Consider the following 26,060-nt stretch of genomic DNA (forward strand, 5'->3'; position numbering starts at 1 on the left):
AAGCCTATATATATATATATATTTTGATAAAGCATCCCTGCAACTTGTTTCACAGTCAGCTTTCTTACCTGCAAATGCCATAATTTTCACTACTTGACCAGGCAAGATTGTGTGGTTTAGGATCCTTTGCTGTTCGTGGGTTAGTTTTATGTCAAGCTTATTACTAAAAATAAAGTAAGAGAAAAACAAATTACTTTTCTGTGTTAATATACACAACCAACGATGAGGAACATATAGCAATGACGTGCCTGCGCATGGAATGATAACGCCCTCCTATTGGAAAGGCTGGACTGGGGGGAGATAAGAGGCAGCCAAGTCAGACAGGAAAAGGCTACAGCCGTATAAGGCCAGAGATAACAAGGGCCAGAAGGAGGGCTGTAGCAGTGGGGACCGTGCAGAACGGGCGGATATTGGAGAGAAAAAAAACAACATGACTGCAGATGGGAGAAAGAAGGGGTCTGACCTTGTATAAGGTCACTTGGGAGCCGTTAAGCCTAAGTCACTCGGGTGCTAAATTCCACTTCCAAAAACGACTTCGGCTCCTAAATCTCACTGAAAAAATTCAATGAGACAGTCCCCTGAGCCCCATATGAAAACAGAACTTAGGCTCTTTTCAACATTTGACTGTTAACCTCTCTTTGCCTCACCTCAGTTCCCCAGCTATAGCATGGGGGATCGTTATCCTTTATCTCGCAGAGAAGCTGTGAGGTTTAATTAACGTTTGTAAAGCAATTCAGCATTTCAGTGTTGTTTTTATAAATAAAAATATAATTAATTGTAATAAACCTACACAGCAAACTACCTTTTTCCAGAAAGTTGGTGTGAGATACCAAGAGAAAATTCCTCCACCTAGGTATACCCTGCTGATTCTTCCAAAGCCATTCATTAACAAATGACTATTCCCAGAAAACTCCCTTTCTACTGACTGCAACTGTGAATGAACCATAGTTAAATGAAGATTTCTGGGTGAGGGAATGGAACTAAGACCTGGGAAACAAGAGGGCTGAATCCCACATGTTCAAAGTACCTATGGAATTCCCATCACCTCACCTGTGAGGTAGGGCAGTGCTATTATTCCCATTTTACAGATGAGGAACTGAGGCACAGAAAGGCTAAGTGGCTTGCCCGGGGTCACCCAGGATGTTTGTGGCAGAGCAGGAATTGAATCTGATTTCCCAAAGGCCCAGGCTAGTGCTCTAACCACTGGACAATCTCTCCTTTAAGTAGCAAACTTTCAGCGACTTGTATCAATACAGATGACAGGATGGAGTTTGCGTGGGCAAGAGATATATCAGCAAATGTCTGATGGCTGGTTTGCCTCAGTCTCTCTTGAATAAGGAGGCGATGATAATAAACATGCATTTATTATTTTCTTTGTGGTAGCAACATGAGGGGTTGAGACCCCATTGTGCTCGGCGCCACACACACAAAACAAACAAGCTTTTCTAAAGGGACCATCAAGCTTAAATTAGCCCAGCCACACTCCCTTCATCCCCCAAAACATCCCCATGGACAGGGAGGGGGCAGGAGTCTTCCCCAGGAACCTGGGGTGAGAACAGTCATTTTAGCCAGCAGTAGTCATGTTATAGGCAGATAACTGTGTTTAATAGATGTTTTTACCAACTGCAGTCATTGTAATGAGCAGAAATCCCTCATTTTAGTAAAGCAATAAAATATATTGAATTTTTATAGTTTATGGGTCTGACTCTGCTGTCCCTCTGGTGCAGATTAATGACACTCCAATGAGACAAAGAAGCGACTCTGTCGCCAGTGAGAATGAGACTCTGTAAACGAGCCCTTTCTGTGAAGTGTTTGCTCAGTCTCCAGGACTTTACAGGGATCTGTGTATTTGGCCCTCTCATTTAGATTAAACACATGAGCAGTACCTGGGCCAAGCGCCTCTGCCACAGTTTGAACTGGGTGTTTCCAGCGTGGTCGTCTTAGTAACAGGGCACGAGTTCTCCATCAAATACAAGCAGTAGAAAATACTGTAGTGAAACCTAACAGAAAATATAAAGACAGATAACAAATCTAATGTAAGAGGCTCTTTAACAACGCTCAATTAGATGTCAGTTACCTCCCTCTGCCCTTACAAAAGACCCCAGAAGCTGTTTATGCTGCCAATAAAGCAATACTCGGAGAGCTCGCTAGCTGACTTATTCAATAAGGTGCCAGACTGGACCAGGGGACTTCAAATTTGTTTCTGAGATAAGATGCACATGAAAAGATAACATAGCGCCCCCAGCAATAAAGAGCTGAAGGTGCTGAGGAAAACAGCCAGCCAAGATCCTTCCTGTTTCAGTGGACAGACTGGAGATTTCCCATCACTATATAACAAAGTGTCCCCTAAGTGGGCAGCATTTGGGATATTAGCGTACCCAAGATTTTCATCAGATGTGTAGACAGCCATCGCTTACACAAATCGGAAAACAAGGCAGGCCACAAACATTCAATGAGTCGAAACAGGGAGACAACGTTATCATTTAAAGCGCTGTTATAGTCTGAAAAGTGACTGTAAAAGCCGCCAGGAGGGGGCTCCCTGCTTACTGCCTCTCACGGACGCAAGAGCAAGTTCGCCCATCTTGTAAAAAGATTATCTTTATAACCATCCGCTCCACAAACATAACCAAGGATTGGCCAATCAAGCTGGGTCCTTTCCTTCTCATGGGTCAACACCTGGAATAAATATTCTGCAACTGAAGCCTAATTAATCACCCCGTTGCTGATATCTGAGTTATAAGAGAATCCAGATCACTCAGAATAATAATCACAGATAGCATTTTACATTATGTCTACACAATGCTTTGATTAACGAATTAATCCTCGCAACACCCACAGAAGGTGCATTAGAAAACGCAGGTAGAGATGTGAAGTGACTTGCCCGAGCCTACATGGTGAGTCAATGATAGCTGACTGAAACTCATAACTTTCCTTAGAAACTCACTGCTTCTCATAGCTGGGTTAATTCTGCTGTACTAACAGGAGCAGAAACAACAACTGGCTTTCATAACTGGGATAAGCAACAAGGACTCCAGACAGTTGATCTGTGTATGGAAGTATTTGTTTTATACAGTCACTTTTCTGAAAATAACAGCACTTAAAAACCACCCTGAACTACTAATATACTGGACTCTTAGCTGCTGTGAACTAAGTTTGATGGGGCAAGGATGTGCTCACAATAAATAACCATTCCAGCTGCAGATTTTCATTTTAAGATACAAGACTCTCACCCTCCTCACCTGTTACTTATATTGATGCCCTTCTCCCTCATTGCATTCAGCAGTGTGGCCATACAGTACAACATCTCTGTGATGTCCAGGAGTGAAAGGGTAGAGCTGGGTCTCCTAAGACAAGCCATCAGCTTCTGGATGTCACGAACGCCATCGGAGAACAGCACAATAGCTGCCATCACAGCCCACACGTTCACAGCCTAGAGAGGGTGATGGCAAAAAGAAGAATGGAGAGAACCAAGAGGACTACACAGTTTGTCTGCTCAAGGCATTGGGGGAAGGGAAGGAGAGGGAGAGAGGCAGGCATTGCAAAAAGATCCCTGTGATTATTAATAGCATCAGTAACAAATTTCCTCAGCCAATCCCCCTCTGCCCCCCGACTATTTAACATTTCCTATTTACGCTAACAACTTATCACTAGCAAATGCTTTTCCTTAGGAAAACCCTTTATGCCCATTGCCCACAAAGTAAAATGTAAGACCAAAAAAACCCCCAAGGAATCTTTAACCTACCCCCGCAGCGCCCTGTAAATCAGGCAGTCTCTGGATGATGCATATTTCTGCCTTGGTAAATAGATGGTGCTGCTTCAAGCATCTGAGAACTGCATCAGGGTCCATTCTCCGGGCAGCGTTGGAGGTGGCCATATACCTGTGCAGAAAGTGCCCAAAAGTCAAGGAATGAGTTAGGTCATCTGCAGTACCATTAAGCCGGCCCTGTTGTGTACCCCATTTAGCCTACAGTATGCATGTAGCCAGATGGGCTCGATCCTGCCAGGCATTGAGCACTCTGGCTCCAATCTAGCAAGGCACCTGAGCATGTGACCAGTTCCTAGTCTCATTGACTTCCAGGGATTAAAAGTTAAGTGAAGCACGTGCTTAAGTACTTTGTGGAATCAGGGCCCTGGATTGTAAACTCTTCAAGGCAGGGATCGTGTCTTCCTGCACGTGTAGACAGCGTGTAGCATGCTGTGGGCGCTAGAGTATAAATGATAATGCACAGGGAAAGGAGATGAGAGGGAGCTGTGATCCTCGCAGCCATTACTGCTAGTAATGAGGATGGCCTGTGGAAATCCAGCGTGCACTGATCAGAGAAAAGATCACTTCTTTTACACGTTGGGTATTTCAATCTCTCACATCTTAACAAAATTCCACTACTTTTGACCCCATTTGCCTCTCCAACTTCCACCTCATCTTCCTTCTCCCTTTCATATCCAACCTCACAGAATACACAGTTTACAATCACAGTCTGGAGTTCCTCTCCTCCACCCTCTCCAATCTGGCTTCAGGCCCAGGCGCTCCACTGAAACCACTCGCCACAATCTCTTAAGACCTCTTCCTAGACAAAGCTCAGAACCAGTACTTCAGCCTCAGCCTCTTTGCTTGTCAGCTGCTTTGGATAGCACTGGCCATGCTCTTCGTCTTGCAATCATGTCTTCCCTTGACTTCCATGACTGTCCTCTCCCGGTTCTCTTCCTCCTCCTCCATTGTTCCTTCAGTGTGTCCTTCAAAGGCTTCTCCTCATCCCATCTCCAACTTCCTGTGGAGGTTCCACAGCAGTCTGTCTCCCCCTATACCTTGTTTCTGGGTAATCTCATCCACAAATGCAAATTCAGACACCATCTCTATGCTGATGAGTCTCCAATCTACCTCTTTACTCCAGCCCTGCCTCCTTTTGTCCACATTAAAACTGTGGCCTGTCTCTTTGACATCTCCTTGTGGACGTTTAGACATCAGCTAAAGCTCAGCACAGCTAAAACAGAGCTTTTACTCTTCCCACCACTCCCTTCCTGGTACCTCTTTTCTCCATCACTATGGACAACACAGGGTGGATAATAATTGATTTATTAAAAAACAATAAAAAGTCCGATTTATTTATTTAAATTAAACACTGGTTTGTTTTAAAAAAAAATTTAAATTAAATTTGAAATTGACAACCTATTTTAAGGCCTACATTTATTATAATCTTTTAAAATCAATAAAAATATAATATTAAGCAGAAAATGTTCGCAGCCAAGTGTTAAAGTCAAATGACTGAAGTCACCAGCTAAGCACCTGGAACCAGAGTTTGTTGAAATGCTAAAACAGCTTTTGACAGCAGTAGCCTCTTCTACAGGTGCAGAGAGAATATTTTCTTCGTATCTGTTTATTCAACTAGTGCAGTTCACTGACTGGTTGATTCAAAGTTAAGAAACCAAATGGGTGTTGAAAAAAGCAGGAAAGCTCGTTTTCCTCTTCCAATCTATTAATAAGAACTGTGTGTGAGAGGATGAGATCTACTAGCATCAAAATCTTGAAGGACATGGTGACCAGAAACAATCAATACCATTCGCTAATTACAGTTCATACTTCCTTTGTTTAATAAATCAGTTAGTTTTAAATGAAAAACATGTTTTGGTAAACTTTTTTCTTATGTACCCAGAACATTTAAAGGTTACAAAATTAAAATGCTGTTTGTACCGTTTTAATTGAATTTGAGTTTCCATCCAGCGAGTCTGATGTAAATCAAAAATAAACTATTAATCTAATAAATAGAGGTGCATTATTCACCATTTACTAACATAATAAAAAAATAAAAATTAAGAATGACTATATGTTAAGGTAAGCTATGTAATTGTTTAAATAAATGTGTATAGATATAGTGTATCAAGACTAGCAAAAAGAAGCCCCAAATTTAGTGTGAAGGCTATATTTAGTTGCCAATCAACACGTTCTAATGGTTACCATTTGTTAACTAATAATTAACTTAACCCTTAATAATTTTAACCCTTAGAATTCCGGACCAGCACTAAATAGTTACATCCAATTGGTTGGCGTGTCTATCTAGTTGGCTGTTTAGTGGTTTAATGATTATCAGCCAATGAGCATCAACCTTTGCTTAGGCAAATAAAGTACAAATGAAATACATGATTAAAGTTGATTTAAAAATCAGTGTTTGCTGGTTTAAATCATGATTAAAATAAGTGATTTAAATCGCTTTTATTTAAAATCAATGCTCGCTGGTGCACCACCATTGTGCCTGTCACCCAGACCGCTCTCTAGGTCCTCAGACCCAGGCTGTATTTAAATCTTGCAGACTCTTTCAGGATAACACCTCTAACATATGGCCTTATCCATCCACACAACTCAAACTCTCAGCCAGGCTCTCATCATCTCACGTCTCAATTACTGTAACATCCTTCCCTCTGGCCTTGACAAATGCCATCTTGCCCTGCTCACATCCATTCAGTATGGTGCCACAAAGATAACTTTCCTAGTCAATCGCTTTGACCACGTCGTCCCTCTCTTTGCACCCCTTCACGGGCTCCCCCTTCTCTAGTGCATCAAACACAAGCAATTACTCTTCACTTTCAAGGGCCTCGTGGCCTATTCCTCACCCTACGTATCATCTCTCATTTGCTATCTGGATGTCAACTTTCACCTCCAATCGGCCTTTCTGCCAGCCTCCATTGCCCACTTGTTAATATTTTCCCATGCTGCTTCTCATACTTGGGAGGAGCTCCCAGCAATCACCTGCAAAGCTAACACGTTATCTTCCTTAAAACTCTCCTTTGTCACGTTACCTACAATTCACTTGACAATGGTTAGGCCTCTGGTGTGCTGAGGCCACTGTCTACCATGCTGAGCTATACTGTCTCACTGTTTCCTTGGCTTCCCCGTCTGTCTGTATCCACCTGTTATCTCATACTTCGATTGTAAGCTCTTTGGGGCAGGAACTGTCTTTTTGTTCTGTATCTGTACAGTGCCCAGCACAATGGGGTTCTGGGCCGTGACTAGGGTTCCTAGGCACTACTGTAATACATATAATAAATAATAGTAGCCAGAAAATGGAATGATTTGGACATTTAGAGCATCACCTCTAGGTTATCTTTTTATGGCATAAAAACTTGAGCAGTTAAGGCATCCGAGTAAGAGAAAACGGAAACAGGAGATTTTTGGGTGGAGTGGGGAGAGCGAAGGCGGCATTTTTTGCCTAGCCCAGGAGGTCCACTGATCATTTTTCCTTCTCATAACTAATTCCTCCTCTCCCCTGCACACCCCAATCATGTGAAGCAGGTGGTAGATGTGTGAGAGGAAGTTAATCACCTTTCTTGGCAAAGCACAGCATAAAATGAAGGCAAACCTACAGCAAGAGACTGGAAACAAGGCAAAGCACTTGCGGGGCTGCTTCCCCCACCTGCTGATGTACAGCTGTAAAATCACACAATGAAACAAACTCACCTTATAAATCCCAGCATGCACTGATCCTGCTCTTGGGTTATACCGTAATGATCCAGAATCCATTCAACTGTGAGCAGAGCCTGGGCCTCCTTCATGAGGTACTGACGGTACAGCTTTTTCCATAGGATAAACTAAAATGCAAATCAATGAATGCCCCTATCTGAACAGCACCTTACAACCCTAAACACTTTATAAATAGGCTTCTTCTGACAAGCACTAAGAAGCAGCATTGCTCCTGGGGGAGACATGTAATTTCAGTTTAGCAAGACCCCGCAGCTCGATAAAAACAAGCAGGTGGCTCATGATGGGGCAAAAAGAAGATGGAGAAAAAGGAGGGATGGAGGAGGAAAGAGTGAAAATTCCTGCTCCTTGCAGTCTAAGGACTTGTCTACAAAAGGCTTGTTTCTCTAGAATTTCTCACTATAGGTACTCCTGGCTTAACCACACAGGTGAAGCACCAATGCTGGCAAGGCACTATCAGCCACCAGCATTTTTAACACCGTCACTCAGACCTACTTTGAATAGGATTAGAAAATATCGTGCTTCAGACATCCTGCGGCTCTCTGGAGCCTGTCCACACGAGCCCTTCCACTGTAACTACCCCTTTGGGACTTTTTTGGTAGACAATGCTAAGGGCTCATCATCTCTTACTGTCTCCAAATCTAAAGCAACTCCCAACAAGTTCACCATTATTTATTATTTGTACTGCACAGTCATGGATCAGGGCACCACTGTGCTTGACGCTATACAAACAAAGAACCAGAAGATGGTCCCTCGCCTCCAAAAACGAACAGCCTGCCTGTAAGGCAAGTGATAATGGGTGGATGCAGGCAGATGGACTAGTGCCTGGTAACAGTGAGGCAATACTGCTCAGCAAGACAGCCAGTGGTCACAGTGCACGAGCTAACAACAGAGGGATCATGGCAGAGGGCTGTTTTAAGGACAGTGGGATGGCCTTGCAGATGTTTACAGGCAGCTCCTCCAAAGCAGGTGGAGCCCACAGAGGAGAAAGCACAAAGGTAACGGGTTCAAAAATGTAACTGGTGGCCGATGAAGGCTGGAGTCACTGACCAGGTGGTGGTGGTGATGGGGGCAGGAATTGAGGATGTTCAGTGTCACCTCCTAGCAGACACGAGGCACCCCATAGACAAGGCTTCACAAAAGAGTGAAGTAAGGGAGGTTGTGGCGATTACTGATGGGATAGATAAATGGATTCAGAGGAAGAAAGAGAGAGGTCACTTAGCTAACCAGAACAGGGAGAACGTTCCTAGTGCATCAGCAAGAACGGGACGTGAGAACGGCAGCAAAAGAATCTGGATTAAATCAGTAAAACAACACTCTCACCAATGGATCACCGATAATCTCTCTCCAGCGATGACACACCAAGCTCAGGTTCAGACAGAGATCGGTCACAGGGAGGAAAGCAAAGATAATGCTCAGGACTTCACTGGGCAGCTGGTCAATGTGTCCTTGGGGTTCTTTACCGCATGAAGTCCCTAGGAGCCCAAAATATGAATCAGGAATTGGATCAATTTCTATGACATCAGGGTCTTGTCTGATTTCTGTGTGTCCTGGAGAATACTTGAGGGAACTGTCCATCGTGGGCTTCTTATCAGTCCCACCACATTTACTGTATTCTGTATAATTACTGCCAGCTCCTTCTGAGCAGAGAGGCCGTTTCCTAGAGGCCACAGGACCCCAGGGAGCCGTTTTAGCATCTCCATCACATCCAAGGAGGGCACAGTGATCCTCCAACCCCTCGTCCATGAAGAAGGAATCCAACGACTCTTCTTCAACTTCATTGCTTTTTGCCACTTGGTTACCGGGGGGTGGCGTCTTAATGACTTTGAAGTAATCAGTGATGCTCCTCTGATGACCCTGTCCTACAGCGAAGACAAGAGGAAAGAACACAAGCAAAATGTGTTTCTCTGTGGATATCCAATGCCTGAAAGCCTCTAGGAGCCTTTAAAACAAAAAGGCAACATGCTAACATCCCGCTACTGCCCGCCCCCCACCATGATCTTTACACACAAATAAATACATAGAAAGAACGATGTAATTTCTACTTCACATTAATTATTTCCTCTGAACGGACAAACACGGAGACAAAGGAAGGAAGCAGAGAGATAGGACGATAAATAGAACCACCGTGGTCAACCTCTTAGATCAGTATAAAGCTCTCCCTGCTGCAGTTTACTTTTCAGATTCCGGTGAAGAAGAAAACAAGTTGAAACAACAGCAAAGCCGCAAACCGTTCTGAGCTTAATGTGAAAAATCGCAGCATAAAACTGTAAATCACCATAACTCATCTGCGGCCACCAGCGCATTTTTTGCAGCCACAACAGCCTCCTGGGCAGAGATTAGGGGGACAAAGCAGCAGTGCCACCCTGCAGCACCCAGCTTTTGCTCCTGGATGAGCTCCCTTGGCGCTGCCAGCAGGGTTCAGTGCCCTGCACCGTGCAGCCTCCAGGCAGTGTCTCTAGAGAACATGGCGCTGGTGTGCACGGTACCAGAGGAACCTGGGGCTCCGCAGGTGGCTGATGAGTTCCTGACCTTCCTTCTTGGGGGCGGTGGGGCTCAGGCTGCAGGGCTGGGGCTCCCACTTCAGGCTGCAACCTGAGGCGGCAGGACTCCAGCTTGGAAAAATTGTCAGAATGGCCAACAGAAAGAGTCAGTAACCGCACTCTGAAGCCACCAAAATTTTGTTGCGAGAACCCTGGCCCTAAATGGAACAGGCCTTAACTACTTACTGAAATTTTAAGAAAAGAGATCAACTTTTTTTTTAAAAAGTAATTAAGCTAAATTACCAGCCACCCATTGATTTGACTGCAAAAAGATTATAGCACAGAAGTGAAACTGAAAGTATACGATGGACTCTACCCTCAGCAGCCCGTCCTTTTACTAACACAGCAACCCACACTAGAGGTGCACTTCACCTAAGCAATCCTATTTTTGGTTTGGATATTAGCCCGTACCTATGCTGACATTAGACACCCTTTCTGGTCCATGCAAGTTCCATACTCTTCCTAGTCTGCAACTCACAGCGATTATTTTGTGCTTCCTAATGTTTAATCAAGAAGCAGTGTTGGAAAAACAAACGGGGCCAAAATTTTCAAAAGCAATTGCTGATTTTGAATGCCCATGTTGGCGTGCCTTAAAGGGCCTGAGCTGAACACCCAAAATGTACAGCATTCAAAAATTACTAATTTTCAAAAATGACTTGGCTGAAGACATGTATTCAGAGTCTACAATGGAAATGACTCATGATCCACCGGTTAAGGCACAGAACAGAGAATCAGGAGCCCTGAGTTCTAGTCCTGACCCAGCCACAGACTCTCTCTCTCTGATGCTGAGCAAGTCAATTCACCTCAGTTCCCCCGAGGAAAATTTCCAAAAATGTTTAAGTGACTTAGGAATCTAAGTCTCGCTTTCAAAAGCAACTTAACTACTACTCAGGCTCCCAAGCACCTAAATCACTTTTGAAAATGAAACTTGGGCACTTCTGAAAAGTGTCCCCCATGTGTGGAAAATGGGTATAACAACAGTTCCCTCATTCACAGAGAGGTTGTGAGGATTCATTAGTTAATGCTGTGAAGTGCACTGAGATCCTGAATGGAAGGTGCTATAGAGTATTAGCCAACAAACAATTAGAGAACGAACTAAATGAGAACACATATTAAATAATGAATATCCAGGAGTATTTCCGTAACTGCAGATGCTGCAGTGTATCTCAATTAGGGCTGCCATTTGCACCAAGCAGGCTGGTCTAATGAGGCTGGTGAATGCAGCTCAGCTTTTCAAAGCAAGAGAAAGGCAGGAGACATTTGGAGTTGGTGTTAACCAGGACTTAGCGCCGCCCTGGTGTGGGACTCGCCCACCTTGGGGGGAGAAAGGATTCATGACTCTAAAAGTAGCTCTCTCCTAAATCGCTCGTCATTGCTTAAGTACAGTTATACCAAAGGGTGATTACAGTATGGATCAATCAACTTCTTTCATTGTGGACATTCAATGAAACCTCCTCCACTGCTCTTCCCTCAGTAACTGCTGACAGTAAACCTCTACCTCGATATAACATCGTCCTCGGGGGCCAAAAAATCGTATCGCGTTATAGGTGAAACCGCGTTATATCAAACTTGATTTGATCCGCTGGAGCGCGCAGCCCTGCCCCCCCAGAGCACTGCTTTACCACATTGTATCCAAATTCAGGTTATATCGGGTGGCGTTATATCGGGGTAGAGCTGTAATTGGGGTTAAATTGCACAGAAGCAATATTAACAGTTTTCTCTCAGCTCTTAACCTGTTCGGAAACCCTGTACCTTCTTGCAGTTTCTTGGTCCTGTATGTAGGGTAGAGGCCCCTGTTTAGATCTCCGCTCGCCCGTCTTTGACTGAAAGGCTGTGTCAGGGAAGATGAGCCGTCTCTGCTCTGGCTGAATGCTTCACAGTCACTGGCTGTAAGGTGCTTTCGTTTAAATGCTCTCACTGTCACCAACATGAAAAGAAAATCGCACGGCTGTTAATTGAATTAAGTTTATGTTTATTTTCAAGTGACATGCTGTGCCTTTCGTAGACTGCGACAATCAGTTCATCAGGGATCAGTTCATTTATAAAAGCCTTATGCGATGATCCCCACATCTTAGCCAACATACTCTCTTTCAGTAGCCTATGCAGAAATTTATACAGAGCTTTGAAGATACACTGGAGAGTAAAATACATCATCAAGACACTTGGCAACATTCAAAGCTATGTGGAACTTATAACGTTTACACAATAACTTCACTCCTGGTGTCTAATTCATCACTGTGCAGAACTTTGGGATATCCTCCAGTATGAATTGGCTACGCCACTGTAGACAGCTGCTATAGCGGCAGAAGGAGTTTTGCCAATGCTGTAGTAAATCTGCCCCCTGGAGAGGCAGTAGCTAGATCAACAGAAGAATTCGTCCATCGACCTAGTGGCAGCCGCACCTGGGCTTAGGTTAACTCTGTTTCTCGAGGCTGTGAATTTTCCACTCCTCTAAGCAACATAGCTAGGTCAACCTAAGTTTCCAGTGTAGACCAGGCCTAAGTCTAGGGATTTGGTTACAACAACCAAAAAACTGTAATGTAGATGAGTCTTCAAGCCTGTTGCATAAATGGGCTAAAGCTTTGGATATATCCAGGACATTAGGCCTGTTAAACTTTTACCTACACACAAAAGCTGCAAATTCGTAACTGGGCCCTCTACTCAGATATATTTGCAGTGTTGCTCTTATCTTTACTGTTGGTAGTAAACTAGAAAACCTTGTGAGCAATTTTAAAATGTTATACTGTAAACAGAAATGTGCAAGAACACATTTATTTTGGTAACAGGGACTGACAAAGATAGATGACCTAACTTCCAGTTACAGAATGATGAGTTAACATCTAAAATGACCATGTGCAATAAAGCTTCCAGCTGCAATAAAAGCATCCAGCCCACACTGATCACTTGGCTTTGGTTCTTTATTATAATCACATGGTAGAGAAGGAGATCCCATACATACACCATACCCAGGATATCTATGAAGCCAGTAAGTGCTTTTGGTTTACGTTAGCATCAAAAGATCAAGTCATTTTCCTTCACTTCTTCCTCTGCCTCAGAGCTATTACACACCACTAAGAGCTTTAGCAACAACCCCTGGGGTTTCTGATGCCTTATATACCTGTACCCCACTATAACGCGACCCGATATAACCTGGGTTCACATATAGCGTGGTAGCAGCGGGGCTCCGGCGGTGCTTTAAAGGGTCCGGGGCTCTGGCTGCTGCGGGGAGCCCCGGGCCCTTTAAATCACCGCTGGAGCCCTGCCGCTGCTACCCCAAGGCTGCAGCAGCAGGGCTCTGCCGGCAATTTAAAGGGCTTGGGGCTCCCCGCGGCTGGGGCTCCAGGCTCTTTAAGTCACAGCTGCAGCCCTGCCACCACTACCCCGATATAATGGCGTTTCACCTATAACACAGTAGGGATTTTTGTCTCCCCACAGCGGCGTTATATCGGGGTAGAGGTGTACAACCAACACTTCACTGCCCCAAAACATACCTGAAGCAAATGTCTAAGGAAGGAAAAATGATTTGCTCTTCAAGATCAGATGCTTTTGAAAAATATTCCAATTAAAAAAAAAATTGTTTCTCTCTTAAAAGGAGGGTGGACACAGAAGTCAAAGTAGGGAATGCAAATACTTCATTAACAGGAATACCAATCTGAATTATTATTTTAAAACCAAATCATAGCATTTTTGCTTTAATGGTTGAAAATCTTAAAGTTCCCAATGAACAACTGAATGAAGCCCCCCACCTTGGGAATACTATCCAGGACATTAATTCTCCAATGCCACACCAAGGCTCCTATAAGCATTATCTATTCTACATGCCCCCTCCACCCCCATCCCCAAAGCAGACCCCACCCCCGGGTCCAATCCCTGCCCTCAATGTAGACCCCCCGCAACTCGATCCCAGCCCCCAGTACAGACCCGTCCATCCCCAGGCCCTATCCCTGCCCCCACTTCAATGCAGACCCTGATCCCTTCTCCCAATGCAGACCCCAATCCCTGCCCCCAATGCAGACCCCTCCACCCTGATCTCTTCCCCCAGTCCAGACCCCTCCCATTCCAGACCCTATCCCTGCCCCAACCCAAATGCTGACCCCGATCCCTGCCCCCAATGCAGACCCCGATCCCTGCCCCCACCCCAATGCAGACCCCTGCATCCCCAGGCCCTATCCCTGGCCTCAATGCAGACCCCGATCCCTGCCCTCCACCCCAATGCAGACCCCGATCCCTGCCCCCAGTACAGACCCCGATCCCTGCCCCCACTCCAATGCAGACCCCGATCCCTGCCCCAAACCCAATGCAGACCCCTGCACCCCCAGGCCCTATCCCTGCCCTCAACGCAGACCTCGATCCCTGCCCCCCACCCCAATGCAGACCCCGATCCCTGCCCCCAGTACAGACCCCTCCACCCTGCTCCCTGCTCCCAATGCAGACCCCGATCCCTGCCCCCACTCCAATGCAGACCCCGATCCCTGCCCCCACTCCAATGCAGATCCCTGCACCCCCAGGCCCTATCCCTGCCCTCAATGCAGACCTCGATCCCTGCCCCCACCCCAATGCAGACCCCGATCCCTGCCCCCAATACAGACCCCTCCACCCTGCTCCCAAGGCAGACCCCGATCCCTGCCCCCAATACAGACCCCTCCACCCTGCTCCCTGCTCCCAAGGCAGACCCCGATCCCTGCCCCCCACCCCAATGCAGACCCCGATCCCTGCCCCCACTCCAATGCAGATCCCTGCACCCCCAGGCCCTATCCCTGCCCTCAATGCAGACCCCGATCCCTGCCCCCACCCCAATGCAGACCCCGATCCCTGCCCCCAGTACAGACCCCTCCACCCTGATCCCTGCTCCCAAGGCAGACCCCGATCCCTGCCCCCCACCCCAATGCAGACCCCGATCCCTGCCCCCACTCCAATGCAGACCCCGATCCCTGCCCCCACTCCAATGCAGATCCCTGCACCCCCAGGCCCTATCCCTACCCTCAATGCAGACCTCGATCCCTGCCCCCCATCCCAATGCAGACCCCGATCCCTACCCCCAGTACAGACCCCTCCACCCTGATCCCTGCCCCCAATGCAAACCCCGATCCCTGCCCCCAATGCAGACCCCGATCCCTGCCCCCAGTACAGACCCCAATCCCTGCCCCAAACCCAATGCAGACCACTGCACCCCCAGGCCCTATCCCTGCCCTCAATGCAGACCCCGATCCCTGCCCCCAGTACAGACCCCTCCACCCCGATCCCTGCCCCCAATGCAGATCCCTGCACCCCCAGACCCTATCCCCACCCCAATGCAGACCCCGATCCCTGCCCCCAACGCAGACCCCAGCCCCGCCCCCGGACAGTGTCCCAGCCCCGCCCGAGCCGAGCCAGCCTCACTCTGGTCCCGCCGGCGCTCGGAGCCTGCCGGGGCAGTTCGGCTTCCCGACTCCAAAGTCCTGCTCGCCTAACCCGCCTGGCTTCCCGGGATCCCGCTCCCGGCCCCCGCCTGACTGACTCCGCCGCGCGCCAATCAGAGAGCGCGCGGGCTCAGCGCCCATCCAATGAGACTCGTCCTGGCTCAGTGAGGGGCGGGACGCGGCCAAGGGACGAGCGAAAACGTTCCCAGAGTTTGTTTACTTCACCCGCTGCCGCCCCTCGCCCCCCGTCTCCAGTTTAATCTAAACGCGGGGGCCGTAACGCTGGGGCTGCCGGTAACATCCACAGCCCCGCCCGCAGGTCACACGCTGTGATGTCATCGCAACGTCACGCTGGCGTCATTGGCAGTTGTGACGTCACGCTGATGTAATGTGGCGGTATCAGGCCACTCCATGGTGATGTCACCCTGCAGCGGGGGTGGGGGATGGGGAGCGTCGCCATGGCAAAGCCCCAGGGACCTGGGCTCTGCGTCGCCGTGGGGCTGACGGGAGGGGGGACGTATTGTGTAACTAACGCCCCTCCGGCGGGTGGGGCCCGGGTCACACCATGTGCCAGGGCCCGAGCGTCTCTCGAGGGGCCTGCTGCCCCGCTCAGACAGACCCCCCCCCCCAGCATTCGGGGGCAGCCTGCTCAGAAGGGGCAATATAGGGCAGTGGGCCAAGGTGCTGGAGCCGGGAAGCGATGGCCCCTCTCTCCTGCCCCCGCCGTACCTTGCTGGGGGGTGTTAGGCTTTCATCGGCCGCGGCCAGCAGTGACCGCTGGGGGAAGCCGGGTGCCAGACTAGCCCAGCCGGTAATAATAATACCTGGCTCTTCTCCAGCCCGTCTCAGCAGTAGATCTCCCAGCACTTTACAAAAGAGCTTGGGGTCCCCATTTTACAGATGCGGAAACCAAGGAACAGATTAGTGAAGTGACTGGCCCAACATCACCCATCTGGCTACCAGCAAGGCAGGGACTTGAACTAAGGGCTCCAAAGTCCACAGTTGCTAGGGTGACCATATTTCCCAAAGAGAAAACGGGACGCCCTGAGCTGCTTGGCAGAGGGCCTCATCCAACCCCCACTCAGTGCTGTTGTCCATCGCTGGAACCCTGCGGGGCCCCCTCAGGAGGCTGTTGCTTGTCGCTGGAACCCTGCCAGCCCCCTCCCCTGCATGCTGGAACTCCTCGCCCCCCCTCTATCCCCTCCCCCCCATGTTCCATCGCACAACACCCCACTTTTGTCAAAAAAGTGGGGATTAGCCCCATTTGCTCTTGCCAACTGATCAAGTTGGCAAGACCAATGGGACAAATGCCTCCTTTTGGCAAAAAAAAAAAGTCAGGAAGACCAGGACAGGGCTTAAGAAAGGGACTATCCTGGCCAAAATGGGACATATGGGTCCCCTACCAGTTGCAGCCTTACCCACTAGCCTAAAATAAAGCATCAGGGCAAACACTGTTTGTCCACACGAAGAAGACAGCTTGTGTAAGGGGAAGGAATTCAGTGCAGCACAGCCCTGCAGCAGCAGCTATAGAAGTCATCAGTGGACTCTGGTGCATCTGATGTGAGCCTTTACTCATTTTAATGTGACACATGCAAGTAGCCTGGGTCTTTTTCATTTTGTGTAGCTGATCCGGCAAGCTTTTTTAGCGTTGTTAAGATGATAATTTTACAGCTGACGGTTGAAAAGCCTGGTATTAAATAATAACTGCTGTCTTTATGCATAAGCTCCTATACTGACTTATTTACTGCATCTTCAGTTCAGGTATGGGAGGGAGCATTTTTATTTATAAAAGCTTTTTTTATGACACCGATTGTAAGAATTTCTTATCCACTTAAGTTTCCCTGCCAACTTAGGAACCTCCACTTGCTCACAAACATACACCGTCTCTGGATATTTTCCTGTGGACATTTTAAGCCGGTGATGTCAGATATCAGAGACTTGCCACCTTCGATTCATTGGGTGGGAGACACCTTTGTTTTGGATTTAAATTAAGACTGTTTTTATGATAATAGATTTTCCAATTAGCCTTCAAAATCGCATCACTAATTTTATTTTGAAATCCCCCTCCCCCAAACCTGCTTGTTGTTTGTTTGTTTTAATGTCTTAGGAGCCACACGTTCCTCTATGGCTGAAGCAGAAAATCAGAAACAACTTCTCAGGCTGATTCAAGAAGGCAGGCTAGACCTTTTCAAAGAGGAGTTGCAGAGAGATGAGGAAATGAGCAAGGAAGTGAGGCGGAAACACTATGGGAAATCTGGGGACACTCTACTGCACTATGCAGCCAGGCACGGTCACCTGCATGTTTTGACCCATTTAGTAGAAGCCTTGGAAATGGACATCGAGATGTTTAATAATGACTACAAAAGGCCCCTCCATGAAGCGGCTTCCATGGGTCACAGGGACTGCGTGTTGTATCTGCTGGATAAAGGTGCAACGATTGACTGCTTGAAAAAGGCAGACTGGTAAGTGACTGGCTTGTTTCACTGTAGGATCTGGTTAGTGTTTGAAATGTGTTTGTGGGGGGAGGGGGGGAGAAAGCATTGTCTAATAATTGGCACATAGGTCCAGGAATCATAATCTAATCCAGATCTCCCACTGACTCACTGAATGACCCCAGTCAAATCACTAAACTTCTTTTGCTCATTTTTCTGCCTTTAAAATCTAGGGTGCCCAGATAAAAGGATGAGTGAATGAGAAATTCATGGGCAGATAATAATACCTACTTCTGAGTGGTATAGTGAGCCTTAATTAACTGATATTTGGAAAGCACTTACAATGGCTAGCACAATGGGGACCTGATAACACAAATAGCAATACGGTAATACAAATAATAATAATATTCTCAGATGAAAATTGCCATATAAATGTAAAGTATTATGGCAAGAGAATGAAGCTGCATTATTCACCAAGGTGGTGGAGGGACAGGATTTCCATCACATGAGGCAGCAAAGAATTCTCAGTTAATATTTAAAGTTGAAATTAGAGCACTGACCTAATCCTTATCATTACAAATTCTTTAGTCAGTTTAGTACTCCTGACATTGACATAATAAGTGTGAGCAGGGGAAGAAGATACTTGTCTCATATAGCAAATCTAGATGTGTTGATACCTTTATATTCCCATGGCATCTTTCATTCCTACGAATTCCAAAAGCAACAATACATACTTGTTTTCCCAGTCTCTGGCCCTGGAATACAGTTGCATTGGGATTGAAGATGCATACCAATCTGTGGCCTTATATATTGCATAGTTTAGCAAAGAGAAGATTAAATCTCTACCTATTTGAGAATACATCGTGCTTTCTAGTATCAGAGGGGTAGCCGTGTTAGTCTGGATCTGTAAAAGCATCAAAGAGTCCTGTGGCACCTTATAGACTAACAGATGTATTGGAGCATGAGCTTTCATGGGTGAATACCCACTTGCATCCGACGAAGTGGGTATTCACCCACGAAAGCTCATGCTCCAATACGTCTGTTAGTCTATAAGGTGCCACAGGACTCTCTGCTGATCGTGCTTTCTGTAAATGTCAAAGAGTTTTGTCCCATCTGTGCTAGCAGTTAAATTGTTAAATCATTGCTAATATCAGGTTAGTGCGGTAAAAAGATAAATGTAAGCAGTAGTATGGGAAAACTTTCTAAAAGTGAGATCTAGTGTTCACTTTATTTATTTACCCAATTACTAAACTCTCTGGGCGCACAGATACTATTCATGCAACGCATGACAAAATTGGGGGACAGGGAAAAGATTCACCCTTAACAGAAATATACATCCACTCACCCTATGCCCCAGTTTAAAACCAGAGACCTGATCTACACTTAAAACTTAAACTGGGTAGCCGTGTTGGTCATGGTTGTGGAAAAACAACATTCCTTGTGACATAGCTATGCTAAAATGGTCAGTGTAGACGCAGCTATGCCAAATGAAGAGTGCTTCTGTCAGCATTGCTAATGTTGTTTGAGGAGGGGCTGTTCCTACACCAGCAGAATTCCTGGTTTGGTCAGGGTACATTGCATCTACAGTAGGGGCAATGCCAGCATAGGCTCTGTACTGTAGATATAACCTGAGTAAAGAGCTTAGACTCTTCATGCTGTGAAAATGGTGGAGGCCTCTTTGTTTGGGACATTGAAAACAAGGCTAGACAATACTGTCAGGAAGATGGAGCAGGTGATGTCTTTTTCCATCTCTAACTTGTGTGGTTCTGTACCTACCACTGGACATCACATGCAGCAGGGGGTATGGAAATCAGTGGAGGATTTTCAAGATTTTACTCTAAGGGATTTTCCCCCCTCCCTTTTGTTATACATTATGATTTATTATGCACTCATTGTTTAACGACAATGCTGATTGGCCTGTATTTGGTCAAAAGTTACTTACTTACAATGTCATGTTATAGTCCCTTAAACTGGCATGTAGGATGACTAAACAGGTCAGTGAAGGAGCAGCTCAGGGTGACTGTTTGGCAGCAGCCCAGCCAGCCAAGCGGCAGTCTTCTGCTGCAAATTGCATGCAATCTGGAGCAATCAGTCTTCCTTGGAAGGAGCTGGGTAATGCAATGGTCTTGCCAGGACTAAGGCAGAGACCGTGTATGACTATACAGCATGCCCCCTGACAGGGCGGCTCCAGGCCCCAGCACGCCAAGTGCATGCTTGGGGCAGCACGCCACGGGGGGCATTCTGCTGGTCGCCGGGAGGGCAGCAGGCGGCTCCGGTGGACCTCCCGCAGGCATGCCTGCAGAGGGTCCGCTGGTCCCACGGGTCCGGTGGACCTACCACAGGCGTGACTACGGGAGGTCCACCAAAGCCGCGGGACCTGCGGACCACGGGACCAGCGGACCCTCCTCAGGCACGCCTGCGGGAGGTCCACCGGAGCCGCCTGCTGCCCTCCCGGCGACCTGCAGAGCGCTCCCCGTGGCATGCCACCGTGCTTGGGGCGGCGAAATGTCTAGAGCCGCCTCTGCCCCCTGAGATGCCAGACTACTTGTAGCAGCTGTTAAAATAAAGACACCATGTGTCGCTCCCTAATGGCATCAAAGAGGAGGTGAGATTGTAAAATGAAAGAGAAACATTCTAAGGATGAAGAGAGAGAGACAGCCTCCAGGGTGTCTGCCCTAGATTGGATTGAAGAAATCTCCCAAGAATAAATAGGTTATAATCCCATCCTGGGGATAAAAGGGAGAGGATTTAGTGGAGTGTTGTTCAGACTTGTCAATTCTTCATTACATTAGTGTTTATATGGTCCAATTAGACTGAATTTAACATTGAGCTGAATGTGGTGCTGCCTGGTAGGGATGGCACCTTTGCTGCTGCTGTTTTTCTGGAGACATGTTAGTGCAGCAGATGATTAGTTTAGGTTGTAAACTGCTTGGGGACAGGGACCGTGTCTTCTGATCTGCTTAGAGCACACGAGAATGCTCAAAAAGTACACGCTGCAAGGGTGAAAGAAATACTAGGAGACTGCAAATGTAGGTCCTAACCCTGTAATCACTAGGCACCCTTGCATGTGAGTAGTGCCATTGAAGTCAATGGGAGCAGCAAAGAGTCTTGTTGCACCTTATAGACTAACAGATGTTTGGGAGCATGAGCTTTCATGGGTGAATACCCACTTCGTCGAAAGCTCATGCTCCCAAACGTCTGTTAGTCTATAAGGTGCCACAAGACTCTTTGCTGCTTTTACAGATCCAGACTAACACGGCTACCCCTCTGATACTTGAAGTCAATGGGATTACTCACGCGTGTAAAGTTAAACATGTGCATAAATGAGTGCAAGAATCAGATGCTAGTCAGGTGGTGCCCAAAGTGTGTCCTGCTACTCAAATGTGGACTGTGGCAGCAGGGTGAAGCCACAGCTGATCAAATGTAGTTTATTGCAGTTAAATTAAAAAATGGGCGATACCATGAAATCAAATATTATTACAGTTGTGTGCACTTATTTTACCTACATATAAAAGGAGGGTCTTGCGGTTAGGACGTCAGACTGGGTGTCAAGCTAGGTGGGTTCTGTTCCTGACTCTGCCAGACTATGGCCTTCAGCAAATCACACTGTATCTTAGTTACCCCATCTGTTAAAGGAGAATAATAATTCTTTACTTCTCTACTGGCCATAAGTGTGGTCGCAGCAAAGAATCCTGTGGCACCTTATAGACTAATAGACGTTTTGCAGCATGAGCTTTCGTGGGTGAATACCCACTTCTTCGGATGCAAGTGTGGTCGTTAATGCTTATGAGGGACGCTGAGATTCTCAGATGGAGGGGTCACAATATTAAGTACAAGTAGTCATTACTTTTATTATATAGACCAATTGGGGGTGGTCCTCAAGGCCTTAGGAAGATGCCAATGCGATCCATAGTCTTATGAAGTTTTCACACCACAATGTAACAAGAACAGTCTTGAATGTTTAAAAAAATAATTGTATGAAGCATCACGCTTGTGCTGATTGCCCCGCATAAGTATCTCACTGTGAGGCTAGCGGATATTGACTTGGAAAAGTCCAATTTGTGATTTGTTATCTACAGTCACACCTGTTGATGCTGATGAAGGGAATGGGACAGTAAGGGGTAAAAATACTGATCTGACCGGCTGCAGCTACAACAGAAAATCTCAAGTACATACTGCCTTTCTTTTCTGTTATTTTAGTGGAAAACAAGAGCGTGTTGTGCACATGTGCACATAAATTGATTGGTTGCTTGTGATGACAAGATTTTCCAGTGTCACCCTTTGGCTCTTTCTCCGGTTATTCTGCTGTAGCAATGTTTAAACTGGTTTAAATTCACTTGGGCCCAAGTGGTACAGCCAGCCAGGGGGCACAGTGAACAAACTAACTGAGAAAATGGTGCTCTAGAATCTGTCGTGAGTTCATATGCTGCACTTGTATAGGCATGTTGATGATCAGCCAAACCATCCACATGTGGCATTGGGGATAGAATCCCAGACTTTGGTTTCAAAAGCACCTCAATCACTTGAACTAAAGGAGATCTCACCCAGCTTGTAGTGGCTTTAGTAGGTCATCTATCCTGTCTGTAGGCCGGCTGCAAGAGGATAAGATGACAACACCATGTTCCCTGGGTCCATAGTTCTAGTCCACACTGGCTGGCCAAACTGTCATAGAATCACAGGCCGGAAGGGAAACATTAGATCAGCCAATCTGACCTGCTGAATGTCACAGGCCATCAACATCATCCAGCACCCTCAAACTAAACCCAACAACCAAAATGAGACCAAAATATTGCAGCCCACAAGAGACTAGACTGATTCATGCCATAGGCAGAGAACAGGAGGGACCTGCTGGAGGCTCCTGCAAATGCCAGGGAAATGACCATAGAATCATAGAATATCAGGGTTGGAAGGGACCTCAGAAGGTCATCTAGTCCAACCCCCTGCTCAAAGCAGGACCAATTCCCAACTAAATCATCCCAATGAGGTATACCCAAATAATCCTGGCAAGTAACCTGCACCCACACGCTGTGCTAGAACCCTCTTTGGCCATAACCAACCTTAAATCTTGCTGCAGACTCCATTGTTACAGCAATGGAGTCTGGCTCGGAAGGGGCTTGCTGTGGAGCAGCTGGTGGTATAATGAGGATGCACTGTGTGTTTATTCTCCCTTCTCTTTTCAAGGACTCCTCTCATGATGGCTTGCACCAGGAAGAATGTGGAGGTGATTAAAGATCTCATTGAGCATGGAGCAAACCCATTGTTAAAGAACAAAGATGGCTGGAATTGCTTCCATATAGCAAGTCGAGAGGGTGATCCCCAGATCATCCAGTACTTGCTCACTGTGTCTCCGAGCAGCTGGAACACAGAAAGCAAAATCAAGAGAACTCCTCTGCACACGGCAGGTATGGACCCTACTTCTAATGGCCCCAGAAGAGTTTGTGTCATTCGGGGATTAGAAGCGCATAAGGCTATAATTTTTATCACTTGCAGTTACCCCTAAAAGAGCAGTTTTGATCTGTGCCTGTGTGAAGGGTGATAATGTATTCCTGCTAGGGGTATGAATAATCAGTGTTGGGGCTGTTACTAAACTGGGAGCATACTTGGATTAGCATGCAGGCCTGATTCTCCACTGCCTTGAATGTTATATACACCTTTTATATGTTACATACACTTTGACACCTGTGCAAAGTGTGCTTTATATTCTAATAACATTAGTCATACGCATGGTAGGGAGTGGGGTCTAGTGATCGGATCCTCATTCTCTCAGTGTCCCTTAACAGGTCGGTGCCTCAGTTTAACAATCTGTGAGTGGGGATAATACTTACCAGGCCTCACATGAGTACCTTGAGGATTAATTAACTAAGTGCCCCAAAATTTTATTAACGCAGAGTTAAGGTTGCCTGGCTGTGTCTTGTGCCCTTCCAGAACGTTGAGTTCAGCTACGCTCAAACCTCTGAAAACCAAGAAATGAACAGTTAAGGTTCACATCACTCCCACAACAGGGAATGGGTCAGTAAGGATGGTGCAAAACTTAACAAACAGCGAAGGGAAATGGTGGATTCTCCATCTCTTGGAATCTTCAAGTTAACCCTTTCTGGAAGATGCTAGAATCAAACACAAGGTATTAGGTGCAACAGAGCATGGAACTGTATGGAATTCTCTGACATATGTTATATAGGAGGTCAGACTCGTTAATAGTCCCACTGGCCTTAAAATGTATGAGTCTATAATAAGTAGATATGAGGAAGGACTAAGAGAACGTGCCATCATTGTTTGTGTTGTGTTCCATAGATTGGAATTCCAGCATTTAATGTGCAAGTGCTGCGGCTGCATTCACTGTGTGAGGTGTACTGAATGATAGAGGGACCAGTTAGAATAGCTTGGCAGAGCTGTGACTGCAATATGAGAAAAGGCCACATGTACCTTCCGGTATCAAGAATACCTTATTTCAGTGCTGAGCTCTGTAGGCTGTGTCAGTAGCAGTATCATAGAATTTCAGGGTTGGAAAGGACCTCAGGAGGTATCTAGTCCAACCCCCTGCTCAAAGCAGGACCAATCCCCAACTAAATCATCCCAGCCAGGCCTTTGTCAAGCCTGACCTTAAAAACCTCTAAGGAAGGAGATTCCACCAACTCCCTAGGTAACCCATTCCAGTGCTTCACCACCCTCCTAGTGAAAAAGTTTTTCCTAATATCCAACCTAGACCCTCCCCCACTGCAACTTGAGACCATTACTCCTTGTTCTGTCATCTGCCACCACTGAGAACAGTCTAGATCCATCCTCTTTGGAACCCCCTTTCAGGTAGTTGAAAGCAGCTATCAAATCCCTCCTCATTCTTCTCTTTTGCAGACTAAACAATCCCAATTCCCTCAGCCTCTCCTCATAAGTCATGTGCTCCAGCCCCCTAATCATTTTTGTTGCCCTCCGCTGGACTCTTTCCAATTTTTCCACATCCTTCTTGTAGTGTGGGGCCCCAAACTGGACATAGTACTCCAGATGAGGCCTTGCCAATGTCGAATAGAGGGGAATGATCACATCCCTCGACCTGCAGTACATAGGGGTCATCTTGCTGTGGGGACTGTCAGCAGGGTGGTGGTCTCTGGGGCTTAGGGAGGGGCGAGTGAAGGCCATGTATCAGAAGGAATCCTCAAGGCCAGGGTAAAGGGATGGTCACATTTATCAAGTCTAGGGTCATCTGTGGGGAGTGGCTCCGTGTTTGAGTGTGGGCCCAGGTGTAGTATAGGTAGCTCCAGTTTGCGACACCTGATCTAAACCTGAGTTTTGCTTTAGCGAAGAGAAAGTGTTAGTTAGACGTTGTCCAACAGTGCTCACGTGCTCTGTTCTCAGAGTGCTCTGCAGAGTGCTAGTGTGTGCGATGGGTGTACTGGATCATCACTCAAAGAGGGCAGACAGAGCTAAGGTTGCCTTGTGTGGGTGGCATCCGCCTTCTGTGCTTCCTGGATTTCTGAAGTTTGTTTGCTTTTCTTTAACTCTTCATTTCCTGGCTTTCAGAGGTTTCAATACAGCTGAACTAAATATTGTTGAATCTCACAAGGCACCACTGGGTGACCATAACTCTGCTCCTTGCCACTCCATGCCCCTGGTAAGCTTGGAGGGGGCATGGGGAGGTGGGAAGATGGTGTGGCTGTCAAGAGTGCACATACCAGCTGGAGGCAGGAGAGGGTGGCAGGAGAATGGAAATGCAGATCTGGGCCTGATGTATGGGGAATGAACTCTCATGTCCTTCTGCAGCATAACAGACCCAGGCGTGAAATGGCCCATTCATCTCAATGAGATGTTGTCAGCTGCATGAGACCACCCCACAGGAGATGAAATCAGCCTGTTACAATAGCTCTTTACCCTGGTCTCAGCACATGCTTCGAGCCTGTCTGTTCTCAGCTCCCAACCACAATCTCAGTGCTGTGTGTAGTGCATGTGCAGAGTACACCTGTTCTCAGCTCTGCACACCAGTCTTTGCATTATGTGCCTGTTCCATGCACCGAACATGCCTGTTCCCAGCTCCCCATCCCGGTCTCAGCACTGTGGGGGCCTGTTTTGAATGGAGGACAGAAATAGGGTGTGTGGATGGGGGGGGGGTTGGGGAGGGGTCAGAGTTGAAGGCCCCACATCCCCTATTGTATAGTTCTGGCCCCTCCTCCTTTCCTCCCTACACTCCCCTGCACTGCTCTGACCTCCCTTTACCCCTAGACGCAGCAGC

At 46.9% G+C, this 26,060-nt stretch overlaps 2 protein-coding genes across 9 annotated transcripts in view; one reads left to right on the forward strand and one right to left on the reverse strand.

The window, feature by feature from the left end:
* The window catches only part of FBH1 (F-box DNA helicase 1), a 55,355-nt gene extending 39,707 nt beyond the window's left edge, over nt 1-15,648 (reverse strand). For 2 of the 5 annotated variants that reach the window (XM_045028495.1, XR_006581808.1), the window contains exons 1-8: nt 15,391-15,619; nt 11,764-11,928; nt 8,792-9,330; nt 7,448-7,578; nt 3,743-3,878; nt 3,240-3,430; nt 1,887-2,000; nt 69-163 (exon numbers count right to left, since the gene is read on the reverse strand). In XM_045028495.1, the coding sequence (XP_044884430.1) occupies nt 69-163; nt 1,887-2,000; nt 3,240-3,430; nt 3,743-3,878; nt 7,448-7,578; nt 8,792-9,330; nt 11,764-11,928; nt 15,391 (1,372 nt within the window). In that variant the 5' untranslated portion in view covers nt 15,392-15,619. The other 3 variants (XM_045028517.1, XM_045028507.1, XM_045028522.1) reach the window with 3 other exon arrangements.
* The window catches only part of ANKRD16 (ankyrin repeat domain 16), a 31,321-nt gene continuing 20,864 nt past the window's right edge, over nt 15,604-26,060 (forward strand). Inside the window, exons 1-3 of one of the 4 annotated variants that reach the window (XM_045028551.1) lie at nt 15,604-16,221; nt 17,518-17,872; nt 23,024-23,244. In XM_045028551.1, coding sequence (XP_044884486.1) covers nt 17,535-17,872; nt 23,024-23,244 — 559 coding nt within the window. In that variant the 5' untranslated portion in view covers nt 15,604-16,221; nt 17,518-17,534. The other 3 variants (XM_045028561.1, XM_045028535.1, XM_045028543.1) reach the window with 3 other exon arrangements.

The sequence above is a fragment of the Mauremys mutica genome, chromosome 1, assembly GCF_020497125.1.
Source record: "Mauremys mutica isolate MM-2020 ecotype Southern chromosome 1, ASM2049712v1, whole genome shotgun sequence".
Lineage (NCBI taxonomy): Eukaryota > Metazoa > Chordata > Testudines > Geoemydidae > Mauremys > Mauremys mutica.